Below are 22,359 nucleotides of genomic sequence, written 5' to 3'. Positions count from 1 at the left end.
CATGATCCGTACACGAGGTTCAAGGTGGAGGCAGTATAAATGTTCCGCGATCTACTTCGCATCCTGGTCCTCGTAAACTCACAAATACTTCCCGACCGGCCGCCCCTCTTCCAGAGGGTTTCATTTAAATTATCTGAGTATCCACGTTACACTTTTATGTTGGCTGTAGCGACCTCGCACGCGCTGCAGCGTCATCTGAATTCCTTTTTATGGTGTCAAGTCTATGTCAAGAGGACTCCAATTACTAAAGCAGTATTCCAGAATGGGTCTTACTAGCGCCTTATATGACGATTCCTGGCCGTATGAACTGCCCTTTCCAGAAGGGCTAGAAGAGTGAATTGTGTCTGTATTGAGACTTACGAGGAATGATTACGAATGGGAAGAAGTTCATTTTTCGATCATACACGTGCCACTGAAAATATAACACAAGCTCGGTGGAGAGAGACGAAGGAAGGACTCACCCGTGACTTTAAGGAATCACCCCAAAATTGCCCTGAAGCTTTTTAGAGGAGCCACGGAAACAAGAGATGAGAATCGGCCAGACGAAAGATCTGCAGCATTCGCTTCCTGCACGAAAGCCCGGTGACACAATCACTCTGACCTTGCTTGGTAGACGGTTTTTCAGTGGAAACAACAGGAGAGTAAATAATTCTACGAGCTGCCAGAGAAATAGCCCCGAGTAAATTATTGCAAAACCATTGTCCAAGATTCACTGAAGCATTAACTGTTCAGACAAACTGTTGTAAATGTCACGCACTAGCATATATCTTTCATCTACGTATGTTTCTGTGAAATTCCTCGTACAAAAAAAAAAAGTTTGTAGAAGGGCTCTTTTGATATCTAACTGAAATGTTAACCATTGCGAGAATTGTAAAGTACAGGGCGCAGAACCAGATGACAATCGATGAATTCCCATCAATCTTCACCTGCCTGTCTTACTATTGACAGAACTGCATATAATCCACAGCCATTATCAGAATATCTGTATCTAGCCAGTAACCCCTTCGCGTGGATGTTCGATATATTGATAATGTGGCTGATGTAACGAACTGCTCAGTGAAGCAAGTGACTTTATTTACGTGGCTGTTCGATGTTTGTGTTTCGCTGCCTCACATTATCATTTCGCGAGAACCAGGTAACCTGCTGCATAATTAGGAAGAATTACACAGGAAAAGAAATCTGCGCGTATTTCTTTTTCGCGCTCACTTGGAGGTAAAGCCATCCAGAACTACCACAAGCGATTGTTTGTGGAATTCGAAATATAAGAATTCTCATTACCGCCTTTTAAGCTTTTTAGTTCCGCGGCATTTAGCAAGTATTTCGAACTGTCTTGAAAGGTTCCAAATGTTGATAATTTTTGCGTCAACTCAATATAGTTGTTTATGGATGTATAAAAATAGTCACTGCTGCCTGAAAATATTCAAATGAACGTTTAGAAGTGTACAAATTGGAAATTTGTGATAACGTCTTATGGGACCAAACTGCTGAGGTCATCTGTCCCTAGCTTACGCACTACTTAATCTAACTTAAACTAACTTATGCTAAGGACGACACACACACACACACACACACACACACACACACATGCCCGAGGGAGGACTCGAACCTCCGATGGCGGAAACCGCGCGGACCGTGACAAGACGCCCGAGACCGCTCGGCTACCCCGCGCGGCCCTCTGCAAAATCTCACACAACATAAGACAAAAAGAAAACTACGAAATTTTATATCGTGTTCAGTATGATACATGACATGTATATCCTTGTCTCACGCATTCCTTGGGCTGCCAAGCAGAATGTGAAACCCATCTTCAGTTACATCTCGGGTATCTTTTACGAACCGTCGTGAACACATCGGTGCACTATAAGTAGGAGAGTTAACAATGAAGCTATTCCATTCCTACTCGCTAGTCGTCCAGTTTATCTAGGCCCTCTGTGAAGCTACGCATATTTATAAAAGCTCAGAAAAGCTTAATTTATTTTATCCTGGTCAACGCCCCCCTCCTCTTTTCCTTCATTCCCATCTTATTTACGGGGATTACTCTGAATGATATGAAGAAAAATGTAAACTCTCATCTTTTCATGTAATTTGCCTTCATTTTCTCAAATGAGGTAATGAAGGCAGCACAATATTGCATCTTATAAAAATGATTTCATTTTCGTTCGGGATCGGAATGTAATCAATAGGGCCGTGTGTAAGATGTCTACACTCGAAGTTCCACAAGAAATGCTTGTGTTATTGGTCGAACTATAAGCAGGCGTGTTATTGTGATGAAACAAGGTCTCAAACGGCTCCACTTGGATTTTTTGGGAAGCTCGGGAATCAACAGTTAATGTCTCGCCTTCTTCAGGCATGTTTACGTTAACGTATCTACTTGGAGTGAAGAAAGTGCAGACAGTTTCTTTGTGCACATCTGCTCACAATACGACCAACAATACAAGTATTTCTTGTGGAACGTTTAGTATAAGCACTTGCGCATCCACCTTACACTAGGCCCTAATATATTACATTTTCATCCTAAGCGCAACTACAATTATACGCGTACTTATAATATCACATTACATTAAATTTGATTCTTTTCGTTGAACATCCAAAGATGTAAAACGTTCAAACCAGACAGCAGATGCACACTTCCATTTCCCGTATTAACAACTCGAAGGTGGCTGAAAGGATCAACATTAGGTTGCGATAGTTCCATCCCAAGGTATTATATTCTGCCACCTTATTCTTCACCTATGATGGGCGAACATAATTATGGAAGATGCTGACGCATTACAGCGCAGTCTCATATTTGAATCAAATACATTAATACACACACTCCATCATCACTTACGAGGCTGAGAACAGATTTTGATGTAATGTTCCCATGTTAGTGTGGTATGCATACACTCAGGGCCGGTTTAAAAGCCCAGGCGACACAACCCTTCACTCGTACAACTGTAAGATTTCTATACAGTTCGTATCACAATTAGTGGCGAAAACTGACACTAGTGAAAGTGTAAGAGTAGTAAAGGTGCGACAGGTGGGTGGCTGGGGGAGGGGTAGGGAGGGTCCGGCCCTGCACGTACTACATCCCTTCCCAGAAAGAAGCAGTTTGCGTAGAATATTAGAAATAGTGTGCTGCTGATAAAGCGAGGGTATTTTTATATCTCCGAATACTTATTCAGTAATATCTATCACTGGTGCCCAGACTGGCTTTGCCTAAAAAACAACTTCTTTCATTTCTGAATTAGTTCCACCAGTGAACAAGACATCACAAAAAATCACCAGATTCGATCATTCAAGACACTGGATTGCACTCAAAGCTTCCCTCAAATTGCAAGAAGACATTCCAACTACTGCTATGTTATTGCAAAAACACCGTTTAATGGTTTAGCACTCCAGATTCATATTCTGGAGGAGTGATGCTCAAATCTCTGTCAAGTCATCCATAGCTTTTCTGCTATTTTTCACAGACCAGTTTCAGCGAATGCTAGGGCGACTCGTTCGAAAAAGATATCGTAGGTTTCCTGCACTGTATTTGCTTAATCAGAACTGTAAGCCCTCTCTTGACGATTCGCCCAAACGGCCATGAACCCTAAACTTCTTTTCTGTTTCTGACAGTGTGCGGGGCATGACGAGAGAAGGTCCTCCAGTATTTGAAACTTCCGCATTGACTATATTACATAGACATTCAGGCACTGTACTGGAAACCAGTCGCTCTCATAATGTTCAGTTATCTGTGTAACCTCTGTCTTAAAGCTGATGCCTCTTCGTAGAAGGATCATCAATCGGGTAAATGACCACTCACGTCCTCCTCAAGATCTTAATTTAGAACGCAGTGTATTTAACAATGGAGACGAAGGCGCAAGGAAAACTGCTTAGTGTGTCACGGAAGTGCTAATTACCGTACTAACAGCAGTTTTAACATAACGACACGCGCATGAGAATTCAAGAAGCCCACATTTGTGTCCAGCGGAAGTGTATGTAGAGCAGTAGCCAAACAGCATTTTGTTTTAGCTTATCAGCAGATAGCTAAAGTATAATTCATACTGCATCTTTTTAAGAGGAGATGTATCAGGATTCGCCGAGCAGCCTAGTGCCAAGCAAACGTATATAAAAAATCTAACCATTTCTTAGGATGGTCTCAAATGCCACACCTCTAAATTGAAATATCATTTGCCCCAATTACAACAAGAAAGGATCTAGTTAAAGATGTATACATCATTCTATTCTAGCTACATCGAGTACCAGCCATTTTCACAAAGACGAGTGTCGAAAACTCGTCCTTGGAATTACATTCAAATTGCCTACTACGTGCTCAGATGATAACCCTCCCTTTGTCAACTCTTTTGTTTCGGTTTCAGCTCGCAGGATAAAGTGCTGTTAAACAGTCTTCCCAACGACTTTTTGTAAGGAAAGGAATGTGAAAATCAGCGGCAATATTCCACTGTATCAAGCAAGTCATGGACGTTACTGTTATCTTCATGCAAAACACAAGAGACGAATCATTTGTATTTTATGACTGATGCTTTCCTCTGCTCAAAAATCATTGCAATCGGTGATCGTATCACAATTTAGACATTACGATTAGACAGTCCTAAAGGCTGAAAATAGGCTGAAGAACTCGGTTTTTCGTGATAATTTCTCTTTATTTGAGGGCTACAAGCAGATGAAAGCATACCATGTAGACACAGGTAGCAGATCAGCTACTTTCTATTTTTATTGTATACTGTCAATGAACTGTAAAATTTGCTACTGTTGCCAAATTTCCTTCCTTTATTATTTTGTAGAAATGACAGATAAATCTCCAGTCTTTTAAAGCAAATGAAGCATTGTAGTCTGCCACGTCATTCCGTAAAAACATTTCCAGACTAAGATTGGTGCGTTTCTGCAAAACAACGGATGTCCGGCGCAGACACGGAAAAACTACTCTTGACACCCAGTGGGGACAGGTCGTGTACACGGCACGTACAAGCGTGCCTTAAGCGACGACACACGGCAAAATGGACAGTATTGTCTCAGCAGTGTTGTACCAATTCTTATGCCGTTTTTTTGTGCTCGACTCTGTCGGCATTGTTATTGTAATAGCACTGATCGCTTTTCCCATTTTCTATAATAACACAGTATTTCAAGTCAATGCAAATTTTACGAATATAAATTACTTTTTTTTTAAATGTCATGTTTAAAAAATAAAAATGTTAGCACTGCTACTATGGCTAATTGATATTTCGTTTTTTTTACTCGGTTATTAGTGAAAATAAGAAAATATCTGTTGTAACCGACACCAAACAAATACCGAAAAATATCGGCTTAAAACATCCTTATGGGTTTTAACGGGGCTTTCCTGTACCTACAGTCGAGTCTGCATCTCTATGGCAACGCCACAGTGTTGTCGCAGGAATATAGACAGCTACTGTATTGCAACCATTATCGCTACGCAGGTAATGGCAACAGCGTTGTTATCAGTTAGGGATCTACTTGTACCGGCTCGATTATAGACTACAAAGCCTCAAAGGAAAGAAATTCCTTCTTCAGCACGGCAGTAATGGCGACAGTGGAGTTAGTCAAACTACTTCGTTATTCTTGTGCTGGCTGCAGATTCCAACTGATACTTGCTTATGCGTAATAACGGTAAATGGCAAAGAACTGACAAGAGGACTGAATTATTTCCAGACAAACAAAAATAGCCTTGCACCATAGTCTCTGTTTAAATCAATATACTCAGTCGATTGTTTCTATTGAGCCTTAGAGTGCGCGTGCGCGCGCGCGCCCCCCCCCCCCCCCCCCCCCACACACACACACGTAACAATTGTTTTCTAAATGATAGATAATGGTCAAATCAAGGAACTAGTGCAATGTTTCTGGAACGAAATATTACCTAGCAGCAGAATGAAAACACATGTAAAACTTCCTGGAAGATAAAGATTGCGCACTGGACCATGACTCAGTCCCAAACTCTGCCATTCACACACTACGCTGAGGAGTGAAAGATTCATTCTGGAAGCAATCCCTGGGCTGTGGTTATTTCAACATAATTTCTTTCTTCCAGGAGTGCTGGTCGTACAAGGCACACAAGGAGAACTTCTGTGAAGTTTGGAAGATAGCATAGAGATACTGGCAGAAGTAAATCTGTGGGGGCAGGTCACATGTGAGACCTGAGTAGCTCAGTTAGTAGAGCGGATGACTGTGAAAGGCAGAAGTTTTGGGATCAGATTTGTGTTCCAGTCTGGCACAAACTTTCAAATTATTGCAGTGTTTGACATCTTGAGATGTCAGGTGTTCTGCCAGATATAAGTGTCATCCATGCACAATATTTAGACAACGTGGCTCGTCTTCATTGGGTATTACCTGCAGCTCAGCGCATGATGAAAACCAGTCATATTGTCAAAATATTGTACACGGACAACACTGATATCCAGTAGAACACCTGTCACATCAAGATGTCAACAAATTGCAGGGAAAGCCAGAAGAATTACATTTAGTGCAATGTTGTTGAAAGACTGAAATGTTTACTGCCCATGCATTTTATATTTACCAGTTCCAAACTGGGTTAGTGTGGAGTGGAGAGAGTAAGCTGCAGCCCGCAGTAGTGTGTCATGGGAAGTGTGATGCTAGGTGGTAAAGTCTGTCTTCCTCACTTAGTGTTGCCAAACACAGTCCGTGCTTTCGGACTTACCTGTAGCACCTATTACAAAGAGATTCATGCAGACGTAGAAAGTAAATAAACACACAAGTTTTTCGTGTAAATGAAATAAATCAGTTAAATAAATAAAAAGTTCAGAAGTTCAACAATGCTACTGTGTTTGTTATTGTCCTAACATACTGTTTAACTATGGAGGTTAGCGTTTGTAATTTCTTCTTAATGTTCTTGTCCAGGTGTCATATTAGCACACAGGACACAGCGAATTACTTCTATATCTGGGCAGTTGTCTGGTACTGATGTTTTGCCAAAAGCAATAAGAAATTGAATAAAATCAGTTTTTAGCTGAATATTCGAGAGAATAAAGTTGAAAAATTCCAGAATTTCTTCTGTTATCAACTGTGAGTGAGTTTAGAACTCAGTTTGATCCATTGACAAGGACGACTTCATGTAAAATGCTCTGCACACAATGTAATGAAGCATCACAGAATTATAATATGCACAAAAAATTGCATTATTTTTTGGTTCATTTCTTCCATACTCTGTTCCAGATGTACTGCCCTTGTGTCACGATATGCGAAGACTCTATCACAACCAAATGTTGGTCTCTTCAACCACCTGAGAGGTGTTAATGTGACAAATGGAGATGTGCATCTGCTGTCACCGAAGGTAAGAAATGTACACAAATTCACTTTGAATGGTTTTATTTTTGACTAAAAGTCCATTGCAAGGAACTAAATTTGCGAGATAATATAAATATAAAGATGAATTGTACTGTGTGCCACTAGACAATCAAATGAATTTTAAATGGTACGCAGTGCCAGAAGAGAGCATACAAGAGTTTCAAACTATCTATTAAAGTAACAGTGACAGTAGCAGGCACGTAAAACTGTCAAAGAGATACATGGACATCGTCATGTTCACCTGTCCATTGTCCATGATAAGATAACTAACTACCTGTGGACACAAGCTTTAATTCCATCCATTTTTTTTCGTAACACTACTACAAAAGAGAAAATAAACATTTTCACATAAAGTAAAACAGCTGTTGAAATATTGAATTTGTTTGAATACTACTTTCTAATAATAACTTAAATTGATACATTTACATTTTAAATCTATGTATAAATAGCATGAATTCTGATGTCCCCAGATACTTCTTTTAATTTGCAAGGTAACTTGCCAAAGGTACAAAGTATCTTCATTAAAATACTTCATCACTGTAAGGCTTGTAGGTGTTATTTTCAAAAGCAATTAGTAAGAATGTGGATAAGATGTTTGTACCTCTTTGACTTTGCACATTATTACTACTTTGGAAGTGAATAGACATAATTATAAAGAAGGGATGTGCCCACTTGCAGTAAAAAAATTGTGAAACAAAGTTAAACGGTTTTAAATTTTTGATAAGTGTAGCAAAACATACAACTATAAAATGGAAGAAACCAAACAAGAATGGCCCCACGCATGCCTTGCCATGTGTGCATCAACCGACTATGGTGTTCTGCACAGACTCTAAATTATATTTTTCGCTATACGTATCTGAAAGTGACCGTACAGAGCTAAAAGAAACAACTGTAGTGGAATTTTTGCAATCATTGATAGAAATTAATTATTTTTAAATTAATGACCTTAGATTGCTTTCATATGTGAGCATTAAATTATATAAGCTATCTTCTATAAAACAATTGTCAACAAAATAAAAGGTTATGAGTTTGTGTATATAGTCTGCTACCCAGTGTCGACTCAAAGTATGCAGTATGCAAGATGATCACTGCCCCAGTATTTCCGAAGTCATGCACATCGGCACAGTATTAGCAAAGTGAACATCTAAGTGCAATGTGTTATAGAGAACTTTTTCCGCCTTCACACAGCAACTGCTATAAAGTGCCTTACCCCTTTGCAAGCTGCAGTACTGCTTTCAAGTCCATACTATTATTGCTAATTGTTGTCCGTATTATGACAGCAGCAGGCAAAAATAGTATGGTTTGGAAGGGGACAGTGCTTTCAGATCCAAACTAGGCACCACAGACAGTAGGACAGCATAAAAACTGTGCTAGATAGCACACTGACATTTAGTGTAGTGACTCTTCACACAAACGGAGGCCATTCTGCACGTGCTTCCTACATTTGCAACTACATTAATTGTATGCTGATGTTTAGTTGTAACTGATTGCAATATCAAATCTTCCCCATGTTTACTATTGTAGCATTGATGATTCTAATGGAAAAAAATATTAAATAATATTTATGTTTCTATTTAAAACCTAGAATATGACACATTGGCTGCTGTCAGAATTTGGCTGCATGTATAAATGCACAAATTGCCCACCTGCTAGTATCGAGCCTGTACAAGCAAACTGCATTTCTGTGACTTATTGAATGTAACAGGTAACATAAGGTAAAAAAAAATGTTAACTTTAAAGGTGCGTGCCTACTTGGAAGAGACGGTGTCCCTGTGTCAACCAGAGAACATTCACATCTGTGATGGCTCTGAAAGGGAGAATGTGCAACTCCTCAACCTAATGCAGAGGCAGGGAACGATACAAAAGCTTCCTAAATATGAGAACTGGTAAGTTTTAATTTGGCTTGTGTTAATAATCTGTATTTGCAGATCTCAGTAACAATGCTGTCACATCATAAACTTCCTGCAAAGGGAATTAAATTAAACTTTCATTTTAGTTACTATGAAATTTCTTGAATTCTTTGATGGAATGCACATACATTGAATATTTCATTAACTTTAATTCCCCTCGCGATTTGCATTGTCCAGAAAGTAATCTAAAACTTTTCTAAATTTATGTTAAATTATGTCTGACATTGTGTTATTTTTTGCTTTACACGAAGTTTTCAATCAAATTAATAATATTTTATCATTTTATTTTGCATTGATTACTTACAAAGATCTGAATACAACATTGTTCTTAATTCAAAAACTGAGTTACTTCAGGAATGATTCTCAGATATTTTTTTTTTTTTTTTTTTTTTTTTTTTTTTTTTTTTTTTTTGTTTTAATTTTGGAGTGTACTCTGTAGAAGATGTGCATTTTTCTTTAGATCTTTTTAATTTTTCACATTCTAATGTGAATCATCTACATCACTGTGTTCACTCTGCTATACACAATAAAGTGCCTGGCAGAGGGTTCAATGAACCACCTTCAAGCTGCCTCTCTACCATACCACTCTCAAACAGCCCACGGGAAAAACGAGCACTTAAATTTTTCTGTGAGAGCCCTGATTTCTCTTATTTTATCATGATGATCATTTCTCCCTATGTAGGTGGATGCCAATAGAATGTTTTTGCGATCGTAGGAGAAAACTGGTGACTGAAATTTCATGAGAAGATCTCATAGCAACGAAAAACGCCTTTGTTTTAATGTTTGCCACTCCAATTCACGTATCATGTCTGTGGCACTATCTCCCCTATTTCGCGATAATACAAAATGAGCTGCCCTTCTTTGAACTTTTTCGATGTCATCCGTTAGTCCCACCTGATGTGGATCCCACATCTGTACCCACAACATTATCTATGTGATCGTTCCAATTTAGGCTACTTGTAATTGTAATCCCTAAGTATTTAGTTGAATTTACAGTATTTAGGTTAGTGTGACTTATCGAATTATGGAAATTAGGCAGATTTCTCTTAGTATTCGTGTGAATAACTTCACACGTTTCTTTGTTCAGGGTCATTTTCCACTTTTTGCACCATACAGATATCTTATCTAAATCACCTGTTATGTTCTATTTTCAATTCATATTTCAACCACAAGTTTCATTACTTTATAGTCATATCTACAGATAAATTTTCTTCACATAGAAACGAAATGTGGAGGAAAAGTCACAAAACTTTGCATGATTAACAAAAGAACATTTACTATTTCTTCCTTTGCTAACATCATTGTCCATCAGTGAGTGGAACTAGTAAAAGCTTTCAGTAAAAGGAGTGCACTTGGGATTAAAATTTCCTTACATTATAAATTATTTCACAATGACCTTTTGAGGGTCACTATTGTATTTACAGTACCAAAAATGTAAATTGTAACTTTAACAAATGTTTGTTTGTCCAGTTGGCTGGCCAGGACAAACCCGGCTGATGTTGCCAGGGTAGAAAGTCGCACTTTTGTCTGCACAACCAACCGATCTGAAACAATTCCTGATGTAGCTCCAGGTGTGAAAGGAGTTTTGGGCAACTGGATGTCACCAGGCCAGATGGAGGAAGCCATTGGTGAAAGATTTCCGGGCTGTATGCGAGGTATGTGCAGCACAGTTGTACCATTTTTAAGTATTACTAATGGAACTGTGATTAAATTTGGTAAAACCAGTTTTCTTTTATGCCACATAATATTTATCTATCTATAGAACAGGGAGGTTCTTCGCTACTTTTCTTCGTATTTATTATGTGAACAATAAAGATAAGATTGTCTTCAGCAAAGATAACTTAAATATGACACTTTTGTGTGCATATCTTTTTTATTGTACTTTCTGCAATTCCTTGTCTGCTATGAGATAACTTTCTTTGTAACATATGCACTGTACATTATTAGACTGAACTTTCTCATACAATCATGGTAGATATAACAAATTTGTCATATTGGTCTTGAGATCAAATAAACAAGAGCTCACCTATAAAACCAATCATTATTCCCATTCCTAATATTTCTACTGCATCTTTAAAAAGCTGATAGTTCTAACAAATCTGCTTTCATGCTAAAACCTAATGCTTCTCATTTTGCAGGTCGGACTATGTATGTCATTCCTTTCAGTATGGGTCCTATTGGTTCCCCTCTGTCAAAGATTGGTATCGAAGTTACTGACTCACCGTATGTTGTGTCCTCAATGAGAATAATGACGCGAATGGGAACCCCTGTGTTGGATCTCTTGGCAGAAGGAGCAGATTTTGTAAAATGCTTGCATTCTGTTGGCAGCCCAGCAAAACCAACAAATGAGTATGCTAGCTGGCCATGTGATCCAGAAAGAACAATCATTCTCCAGAGGTATGATTAACTTCTTTTTTTGTTGCTTATTTAAAAATTTACTGTTTGAATATTACAGTACCACTAGATAGAAAAATATAACAAGAAAAGGGAAGAAAATAAAAAGTTTAAAGAAAATGAGATGGACTTATAGAAACACAATGACTAATTTTTTGTCTGAATTATAGGCACTTATAAATTTATGAGGGTCATCACTGGGATAGTTATTTGATATATTCATTATGTTTACTGCATGTGTAATAAATTTATGTAGTGAAAATGGAGACCAATAAGCCGTGCTCAGAAATAGTAATTGCTATATTTACTATTTAAACATGAGAATGGTAATAAAATATTTTATTTATTTACCTATAAGCATAAATAGGGTTTACAGAAATCAGATGTTCAGTTTATTTGTTTGTCATAGGCCTGACAACAATGAGATAGTGTCTTATGGCAGTGGTTATGGTGGAAATTCTCTTTTGGGCAAGAAGTGCTTCGCCTTGCGTATTGGATCAACCATTGCAAAACGAGAGGGTTGGCTTGCAGAGCATATGCTGGTAAGTGTCAACAATACTTTCCAGGTGTAAAGACTCTGGCAAATGATGGGATATAGCTTCTCCCTTAACTCTACTATCTCATTTCAGATACTGGGTATCACAAATCCAGCAGGGAAAAAGCGTTACATAGCAGCAGCTTTCCCCAGTGCATGTGGGAAAACAAACCTTGCTATGATGAATCCAACATTACCAGGATACAAAGTAGAATGTGTAGGTGATGACATTGCATGGATGAAATTTGATGAAAATGGGCAGCTTCGTGCCATAAATCCAGAAAATGGTTTCTTTGGGGTTGCTCCAGGTACGTTTTATTTCTCATTTGTTATACATAGCAGAGGGGCAAAAATATATTTATGTGGCACAGAAAACAATTATTATTGCTTATTCTTGCCAAGTGAACACATTTTTATTACTACCAATGCTTCTTTTTTAATAACAGGAACATCAAGTCAGACCAACCCAAATGCAATGAAGACCATATTCAGAAACACCATTTTCACCAATGTTGCTGCCACTAATGATGGAGGAGTATTCTGGGAAGGACTTGAGAAAGAAACAGACCTAACCATGCAGATCACTGACTGGTTGGGCAAACCATGGGACAAAAACAGTGGAAAGCCTGCTGCGCATCCTAATTCAAGGTATAAACTTTACTAAGCGTGGAGGAATGACTGTAGGTGTTTACAGTCTTATGCATGAAATGCTGGGTATCCCCTACAGATTCTTGAACTATGCAATCAGTCATAATGAATTGGTATGGTGGCATTTATATTGAGAGCAATTTCAATGACTACTAATTGTAGTAACTGAAAATTTTTTTGAAGTCTTTTCTCTTATAATTTCTGGAGATATTTTTTTTTGCACCAGTTACAGAAAAAAGTGTAGCTTACCTCAGTGAAACATAAAATTATCCATCATAATTTCAGTAGTCCTATGTTGTGAGCTCTTAATATATGAATGACATTGGGTGAAACAGAGAAGCAAAGATGACATACGTTCTACAGTAAGTACTAGTGCACATTATTGTGTAAAGTGTTGAATGAAAGGGAATCGGTACATGGTTGCTTATTCTGAGACATTTCTGGGATAAAATTAATAATATGGCAAAGAAAAGGACATCTAGAATGAATCTGATGTCAAGTTATGGAAGAAAAACGTCTATTTACTTCATGATAGCTAAAATAAATGTGCATGACAAATGGCGAACACCTACAGGGTCTTCCATTCTGCAGAGTATGGAAACTGACTGAGGAAGTAATCACTCAGGGCCCCAAGTCAATAGAAACATAACAAACCAGAACAATACATATCATTATATTTAGTTGTGCTTGTAAAGCTTCAATTCCTCTTTCCAAATGAAAGAACTTCCACTTCCAAAATTTAGCAATCTGTGTATGTTCACTCTTAAGTAATCACTGATCCATACACATGAATATCTGTCACACATTTTCTTGCCTTTTTATTTTCGTGAAAAGTAATATCACTACAGATGGCAGGAGTTCTAGTGTGTGGCATATATCTGTCTGGATTATACAGCTTTTTGTATATTGTAAACAACAGCTGCTGCCTACCACTATATGTATTACCATAACTTCAAATGCATCTACTGGTAACACATTTCTTATTGGACAACTGCTTGTGCCTTTCTTGATGCAAGGTTATTTAATTTTTTTTGCTTTTCTTGTTGCTGTCGCCTGGCCCCTGTGGCTCTTTCTTGCCCAGATGCTCTTTCTTGCCCAGATAAATTCCTGATGAAATAAATGTTTATTCCAAAAGACAAAATTGGTAATTTAGTTCATTTTGGCATCAGAGTAAGATAGTGAAGGATGACTGACAGAAAAATACATCAGTAATGAATCTTAAACTTCAGTAATCCGTTTTTCATTTACAAATGCTAAAAGAAAAAGAAATGAGAGAGCTGTAGACACATTGCAAAGATGGTAGTTATAAGGTGTGGACCAGATAAGACACACAAAGAGTGAAGTGGTGCAGTGGTCAGGATACTGGACTTGCATTTGGGAGGACAATCATTTAAACCTGTGTCCAACTATCCTGATTCAGATTTTCTGTGATTTCCCAAAATCACTTCAGGCAAATTCCGGGATGGTTCCTTTGGAAGGGCACGGCTGATTTCCTTCCCTAACCCCATGGGGCCAATGACTCACTGTTTGGTCCCCTCCCCCAAATCAACCAACCAACTAACCAACCAAGAGAGACACATTTTAGAAAATGAGTTAAAACAAATCTCCTTGCGATCTACAGTAGTCATTTACATTTAAAGCATCTGGATGTTCAAAGATATGTAATTATAGTCAGATGGGCAGAAAGGTCAAATGAATACAATGACTTAAATGAGAACTCTATGGAATTTGCGGAGAATAATTATATTTTAATGGCTGTCGCCCAGTCATCAGAAAGTTAATGAAATTTTTTTTAACAATTGTTGCAGATTTTGCTCACCAGCAGACCAGTGTCCCATCATTGATCCTGCTTGGGAAGATCCAGCTGGAGTGCCCATTGATGCCATATTGTTTGGAGGGCGCAGGCCTCAGGGTGTCCCTCTTGTGTATGAAGCATTTAACTGGAAACATGGTGTATTTGTTGGTGCTTCTATGAGATCAGAATCTACAGCAGCAGCTGAACATAAAGTAAGCCCTTGTTATGTATGTTCAGCAGCCATTTTATGCAATAGAGAACTAAATTCTTATATGCCATCTCAATATGACAATAATCTCGGTACATATGTAATGCTTTCGTTTTGATTTACAATTCGAATTATATCTTGGGGAATATTGGAAAAACGTGACAGTAAAGTTTCGTTATCTAATGTGATTCACAAAATGCATTTTAAAAATCTTCTTCACTGAAAGTACCACAGCTACTTCTTATTTATTGGAGATATAATTCAGTCTCACATTTTGGACTTTTTTTTTTCTTTTTTTGCACCAAATCTTCATTCTTCTTTTAGTGGTAAGAAAGAATAACTTTTTCACACTAAACGGTTGTCTGTGATTGAAAATAATAATTACTGCCACTTAACAATAAAATCTGCAAATTACATAAAAGCAAAAAGTAATTGAATGAAAATCCACTAATTTTTAATCATGTTCTCAAGATGTCACTTAATCTTCACCACAGAGCAATAAATTCTTTTAAGTTGCATATTGTTTTAGATTCATATGCAGTGATTCATTTACAATATCCACATAATCAAAATAGACGTGAAACAGCCAAATATTTGTAATGAAAGATATGGTTGAGTACCATCCTATGTTGCGTTAGGAAGTATCCTTTATTTATTCAAGGTGACTAATGTAGAGAGCTCTTCACATTGTTCATTGTAACTTGTCTCCTACATGATGAAGTATCTGTATTGCCATTTTGATTATTTACTATGCTTGTTCCACACATGCATACATAACTGTACTCCGTCACTTAAGAAGACGGATGGCATGTGAATGGACGCAAGTCCAAAACTAGTCGCCATCAATATATAAGGGACATCCTAACGCTACTTGCAACAGAGCTCCAACATTTCTTTCATTAAAGCTGTGGTCCCATGTCACCTTCAGTATGCTGGAGATCTCCACATATTTGCAATGGTAAAATGTTCAGTTTGTGGCAATTTATGCCATGAGAGTGAAGTTAACTACACACAACAGTTAAAGAGGAAATGACACTGTCAATCATTTCTTGCAGGGGAAAGTTGTGATGCATGATCCCTTCGCGATGAGACCATTCTTTGGCTACAACTTTGGGCACTACCTCTCACACTGGCTGAGCATGGAGGCACGTAAAGGTGCTAAGTTACCAAAAATATTTCATGTCAACTGGTTTAGGAAAAGCAGTGAGGTGAGTATCATTTCTTCAGTTTATATTGTATTAATCAATGATATTACTCTTGAATAATTCTCTTGATTATTTGCACTTACTGTTAATGCATTGTTCATTGTTCATTTTCAAATTTCACTGTGATAAATTATGGAGACCTGTTGGACAGAATGGTTCATAAGTTAATTTTATGAAACAGTTTTAAATTATTTTTTGGCAAGGTCCTGCCCTTTTTTTTTTTCCCCTGTGGTTGGTTCGCTAAGAATAAGTTAAAAGAAAGAACATGGTGTTTTTTGCTAATGTATCTTGTTCCATAGTCAACAAACTACACAACTTTACAAGAAATAAAATATAATGTATGTCAGAAATGATAAGTTCTGTTTGTAGTTAAAGATATTTAGGATTTGTAAACATTTTATTTACCAGTTTTAATACTGAAACACACTTATTTTTTGCAGACATGGGGCACACAATTCTTTTATAAATTTTAAAAAATTTGTTCAATATTATACTCATATGTTTGAATTAAGATTGTGATGTAATATCACTTATAAAAATAAATATTTCTGGATTTTTGTAGGGCAAATTTCTATGGCCTGGGTTTGGGGAAAATTCTCGTGTACTTGACTGGATTCTGCGTCGCATTGAGAATGAAGATATTGCTGAGCAAACAGCTATTGGCTACATTCCAAAGAGTGGAACACTCAGATTGGATGGACTTTCAGAAAAAGTCAATCTGGAAGAACTGTTTAGGATTCCAAAGGACTTTTGGCTTCAAGAGGTAATGATACTCAACTGCAATAACATTTTTTCATACAAATACACATTAAAATAAGCAGAATACTGTGATTGAAAAGCAATGTTTTTCTCCTCTTGTTGTATGTTCATAACCGTATCTCCCAAGTATTTCTCCATTTACCCCTGTTTAGTCTATTTTCCATAAACTTTTACCCCTCTTTAGCCAAATTAAAGGATCTATGCTTCCAAATGACTGTGAGTGTTCGTCACTGTTCCCAATTTATAAGTAAAATATAATTGTCCATATCTACTTCATTGAATTCACATTCTTTTTATAAATATTGGTATAAATAATGTTAAGATTTTATGTAGCATGAATGATGTTTCAGGTTCATGATGTTGAAAAATACTTCAGAGAACAAGTTGGAAAAGACCTACCCTCAGCAATTGCTGAAGAACTTAACCGATTGAGGGAAAGAGTACAAACAATGTGATGAAGACTAGGATTTAAAATAAATGCTACATGCTGCCCTATGGAGAGCCAAGTGCCCAAAAGCCTCAGGAGAAATGTTTCCCACTAAACATCTCATCAACTATATTTTTTTATGATGATTGTGTTATGTGTTTTTATACTGCTACAATGTCCTTTGTAAAATGAAAAAGGTTTGTGTGTGTGTGTGTGTGTGTCTGTGTGTGTGTGTGTGTGTGTGTGTGTGTGTGTGTGAAAGAAAATTTTGTGGTAATACTAAACCCCGTAAGCAAGACTGAGTGTTAGCATGCAAGTGGAAAAACAAGAAGGCATATGAAAATAATGTGTGTGCCGAATGACTCTTGTTATTGTTAATGAAAGTATTTCACTTTGTGAAAAAGATATTTACAGTATTCAGTTACAGTTCGTTTTGTAATAAGAGTTTGAACAATTGTGTTTTGTGTTACATGTGAAACGATCTGAATTTGTCCTTTTATTTGTACCTTGGTTGAGAAAAGTGTGTAAATTGTACCAAATGTATAATAAATGTGTTAAAGTCTGGTAAAAGGAATGAGTTTCAGTATTTCTACATTATGTTCCATAGAAGATAAGAATTACAAGCAAATGCACATGACATGACAAAAGGAAGAACATATTAAAATGTAGTCTGTAAACCTGCATACAGCTCTGTTCAAATTTGAAAATTCCAGACATAAACTGTAGATACTAAGTTTCTCATTGATAGATTTATAGAGGTTGAAGTACTACTGCGAGTAATTTACAGGCAATGTATATAAGCAAATCTTAAGCAAATAGTAATCTATTTCCCTTGCAATAGGCTGTAGGTTGAGTTAAGAACACTATGGCTCTCGCTATTGGATTGGAACTGCAACACTTGTGCTTCACAAAAGCTTAAAAATGTCATATTTCCTTCTCAGGTCCTTAGGAGTGTAATCCAAAGTGATAATGGACAGTGCATCAGTTGAAAGGCAGCTGCATGAACCAGTAATGGAGTAAACTGTGACAAGTGTCACGCGTGAAATCATTAATGATCAAGAATTCAGAGAAGGGCAGTTACATTAGATATGTGTATGAGTGAGGGGCTTTTCTCACTGAATTGTGTCTCCCTTACAAAGTAATAAAAATTGTACGTTTTAATAAACGTAAATTTACTTTATTTAACTAGCTGCTGCACGTAGTGTCAAGAGTGGCTTTCTGCAGAGGAAGCATGTGGCTCACAAGAGGTCTGGCTGTGTGATGCTACTTTGACTGCTGGGGGCATGGTAAGATGGAAAGCCTTACCCTTTCCCAGGCATCGTTGACATCTCAACATGTATCCGCCTGCCTTTCTCATAATGCTGTGGCAGTGTTTTCTTACACTACGTGCTCGTACTCGATGTGCTATGGATGCATTCAGGCACAGTACCACACAGATACGTGTGTACCGAGAATTTCTTAAGACACACAGCTATATTTTTGCCCAGTTCACCTAGCATCTCAGATTCAGTTGCTTAGTTTTTGAGAGTGCTGTTTGGGTCTCCTGTTGATGTTTTTGACTTCTCTGTTCTTCAGTTTTGGCATTAAAGTACAGTTCTCTTTGTTATTGTGTTCCATACAGGTGGAAAACAATTTAATTTTCCAATGAGAATGCAAGAGGAAGAAATCCTAGAGATTGTGGCTAATAGAGAGATATTCAATTTTCAGTTTCAAAATCCATAACAGTTCTTCTACAGAAGATCAAAGTAACAGGCCTGAATTGTGTATTTAGCAGATACAGAACACCAAATTATTTGACCTTCAAAGATGCAATTTATTGTCCAGAATCCAAAGACTCTGAAATAAGTGAGATGGCTCATATCAAAAGAAACATGCTTTAGCATCACATTTGATTGAGATAAAAAGCAATTTCCATCCTTTTAAACAAGAAATTTCGTGATCGGACTTACACACACAAGTGTCAGCTAGGTAACAGGGTCGTATTCAAAGATATATCGTATACAATACCAGGGATACAGTACCTAAAACCAATAAATTTCATTCATAAACCCTATATACAAGAATGAGTTAGTTCTCAACTTGCAAAGTAGAAAAATGTGAAATCTAACACTGATTCATTACTGTTTGTCTCTCTATGGCTCAGGCAAAATATTAGTGATGATTTTTGGTTCAGAGACCTATTTTTAATACACCAGTTTTCAATGAAATTATGGCCTAACAGTATTCTCTGTTCGGTTTTCAGAAGGCTTCACTTCAGTGACAACCTTGTTAGTACTGGAAAAGAATGTTTATTCAAAATAGGAACATAAAGTTATTGGGGTACCTGTCTGAGTTTTGTCAATATTTTCATGTTATAACCACACTAAAGACCAAATCCAAAAGCAGGGTTATCAATGAAGTACAACACTTAGCACTGAAAGTGCATTCTTAGTGGGACTGAAAGATCCTCACATTCTGGTCGCATTGTTATATCCTCTTCAACATGAGCAGCAAGAAGGTAGCCCCTCCCACTGAAGCTTTACATTTGACAAATGTGTCTTTAAGTTTTCTTGTACCTTCCATTTTTTATCTTCGCCTCTGGACTGCAGCAGTGCTTCATACGAAGGACATGGATGATGTTTGTGCTCTTTTTTCTTCTTAATGAAGGGTCATAATTCTCAACTTCATATGTGACATTCAAAAAGTGACAGATATGATACGGCCCAAATTAGCTCTTTAGTAACTTTTCTGATACCCACTTTTCGTACAGGCATAAAAATTCATACTAAGTTTTCTAGCCTGTATCTCACTGGCTGGTTCTTGGTATTATAATGCTCTCATCTTTCTCCTGGGTGTCCAGGATCCGTATGCGAGCCATTTGCCTTACTTCTTTGGTCCTGGTGATTAGGTATTTCACATAGATATCCTATCATCTGGTTGAAACAACAATAGTGTATCCATTGTCATTTCATTCTCATGACCAAAGAGCAGAAAGAATAGTTGAAGCCTAAGTGTCTTGCTTCACCATGTAGTCTGTAGAACTGGTTGAGGGTCCATACAATCTTGAGGTACTCTCTCACAATTGCAGAGCAGTTCATCACAGACTTGAAGACTACTCAGAAAGCATAAGCTATCATCTTCTCAGTACCTTCCTGAATTTGTATTAGAACTGCATCCACTCATAACTCCTAGCATTGGTGTGAAGTTCTGTCGCAGCTTTCTCATTAAGCAATGCCAGTACTTGAGTTGCACCTCATTTCAGGAAAATTTGGTGTCTACCTGCAGTAATTCTTGCAAGGGATTTGCCTGGTTACAGAAGTGTACAACTATAACTACACAGGTACTCTGCAAGTCACCATATGTTGCATGGTGCAGGATACTCTGTACCACTACTGGTCATTTCCTTTCCTGTTCCAGTCACAGATAGAGCAAGGGAACCTAGAATTCTAAAACAAATTGATGTCAAGTATATATGATTGTGGTTTTGTGGATCACTTCTATTACCCTTCTTGTAGATGGGTGTGACCTGAGCTTTTTTCCAAGAATTGGGTACATTTTTTGTTCAAGGGATCTACAATAGATTACACTGGTCAACACTCATTTTCTTGCCAAAGATATTTGAGTGGCTTTAGGATGGGTTAGTGGTGCTGAGGACGAATATAGCAACCATTTATGCAGTTTGGCTCTAGTTTTTGAGGTAATGCATGATTTATTCAAAAAATTAGAAAAAATTGCTAATACTGAACTCGAGCGCTACAAACTACAATGAAAAAAGAAAATAATCTTTATAAATAGCTTCTATGAAAACCTGATAGGCATTTGTCCACGTATAAAACATAATTGAAAAGTTTCTCTATAAGTATATCATTTTCCGTCCATGACGAACCGCTTCCTGCACGCTTTCCTTTTATAGGTCTCTTCAGAACAGTCACGTTGCAGATTCCAGCAATAATCTGCCATCATATGCCTGTCCCATCTTCCTTTATATCTTTCCTCTATTCCTTTCATATCTTGATGGAACCGCTCTCCTTGTTCCTCACTGAAATCACCTAGATTACGAGGAAATCGATCCAAGTGGCTGTGAAGGAAGTGCAATTTTATGCTCATGTTAGCTCCTAAGTTTTGAAAGTTAGTGAGCATGTTTTTGACCAGTTCCTCGTAATTGGGAGCTTTATGATTGCCCAAAAAACATTTTACAACAGCGACAAAACTGTTCCAGGCCGCTGCTTCAGTGACAGTCATGACACTTGTAAAATTGGTATCGTTGATGAGCCTGCGAATTTGAGGACCATCAAATATTTTTTCACTACTGAGTCCAGGGAACGTATTGCAGATGTATGTGAAGCAATTACCATTTCTGTCTAAAGCTTTGGTGAATTGCTTCATTAGTCCTAACTTAATATGTAATGGTGGAAGAACAATCTTGTCCCTACTAACCAGAGGTTCATTAACGATGTTTGCTTCACCAACAGCCATATGTTCCCTTGGAGGCCATGTTTTCTGCTTCCAATGTTCGTGCTTTGCCCTACTATCCCACATGCAGATAAAACATGGGTGCTTTGTGTATCCACTTTGTTGTCCAAGCAAGAAGTTCACCATTTTCAAATCAACACAAATCAACCACTGGTGCTGCATATACTGAATTTTCTGCAGAACCATCTTGATGTTAGCATATGCTTCACAAAGTTTTGTTGAGTGGGCAATTGGAATAGATGCGTAACGATTGCCATTGTGTAGGAGAACACATTTTTAACTTCTAGTGGAACTGTCTATGAAGAGACGCCAGTCCTCTGGTCTATATTCCGGCAGTCCCAATTCAAGTAAAAGTCCAGGTATATTGCTGCAATACACTATAACCTCTTCTTGGTTGAAGTATGGAAGAAGGTTTTCTTCTCTCGTCCGGTAAGCTGTTATTTTAACACTTGGATGAAGACAGTTCTTTTCCTTAAGCCTGGATGCTAAGAGTTCTGATGCTTGCTTTGAAAGGTTGAGTTCTCGTATCAAGTCACTGAGCTCCTTCTGGTCGAACTGCTGGGGTTGTGTCTCACATCCTTCGTATTCCGAACCACTACTTGTACATTCCTCGCTGTGCACATCGTCATCTGATGATGTTAGCGTGGGTAATGTTGTGAAGGTTGGTACAGGAACATCATTGCTGTGCACCACCGGTCTTCTTGCTGACTCCAAATCGGGATAT

At 37.7% G+C, this 22,359-nt stretch overlaps 1 protein-coding gene across 2 annotated transcripts in view; it reads left to right on the top strand.

Annotated features, from left to right (window-relative positions):
• Positions 1-17,435, top strand: part of LOC124619386 (phosphoenolpyruvate carboxykinase [GTP]-like) — a 136,682-nt gene extending 119,247 nt beyond the window's left edge. For both annotated transcript variants that reach the window (XM_047145730.1, XM_047145729.1), the window contains exons 2-12: positions 7,171-7,288; positions 9,043-9,188; positions 10,683-10,867; positions 11,351-11,609; positions 12,016-12,148; positions 12,236-12,449; positions 12,588-12,789; positions 14,598-14,796; positions 15,848-16,000; positions 16,560-16,760; positions 17,107-17,435. In XM_047145730.1, the coding sequence (XP_047001686.1) occupies positions 7,171-7,288; positions 9,043-9,188; positions 10,683-10,867; positions 11,351-11,609; positions 12,016-12,148; positions 12,236-12,449; positions 12,588-12,789; positions 14,598-14,796; positions 15,848-16,000; positions 16,560-16,760; positions 17,107-17,211 (1,915 nt within the window). In that variant the 3' untranslated portion in view covers positions 17,212-17,435. The remainder of the gene's footprint in view (positions 1-7,170; positions 7,289-9,042; positions 9,189-10,682; positions 10,868-11,350; positions 11,610-12,015; positions 12,149-12,235; positions 12,450-12,587; positions 12,790-14,597; positions 14,797-15,847; positions 16,001-16,559; positions 16,761-17,106) is intronic.
• Positions 17,436-22,359: the final 4,924 nt, after the last annotated feature.

The sequence above is a fragment of the Schistocerca americana genome, chromosome 6 (genome assembly GCF_021461395.2).
Source record: "Schistocerca americana isolate TAMUIC-IGC-003095 chromosome 6, iqSchAmer2.1, whole genome shotgun sequence".
Taxonomy (NCBI): Eukaryota; Metazoa; Arthropoda; class Insecta; order Orthoptera; family Acrididae; genus Schistocerca; species Schistocerca americana.
Note: the sequence above shows the minus strand (reverse complement) of the source record. Positions and strands in the feature narration are given on the sequence as shown.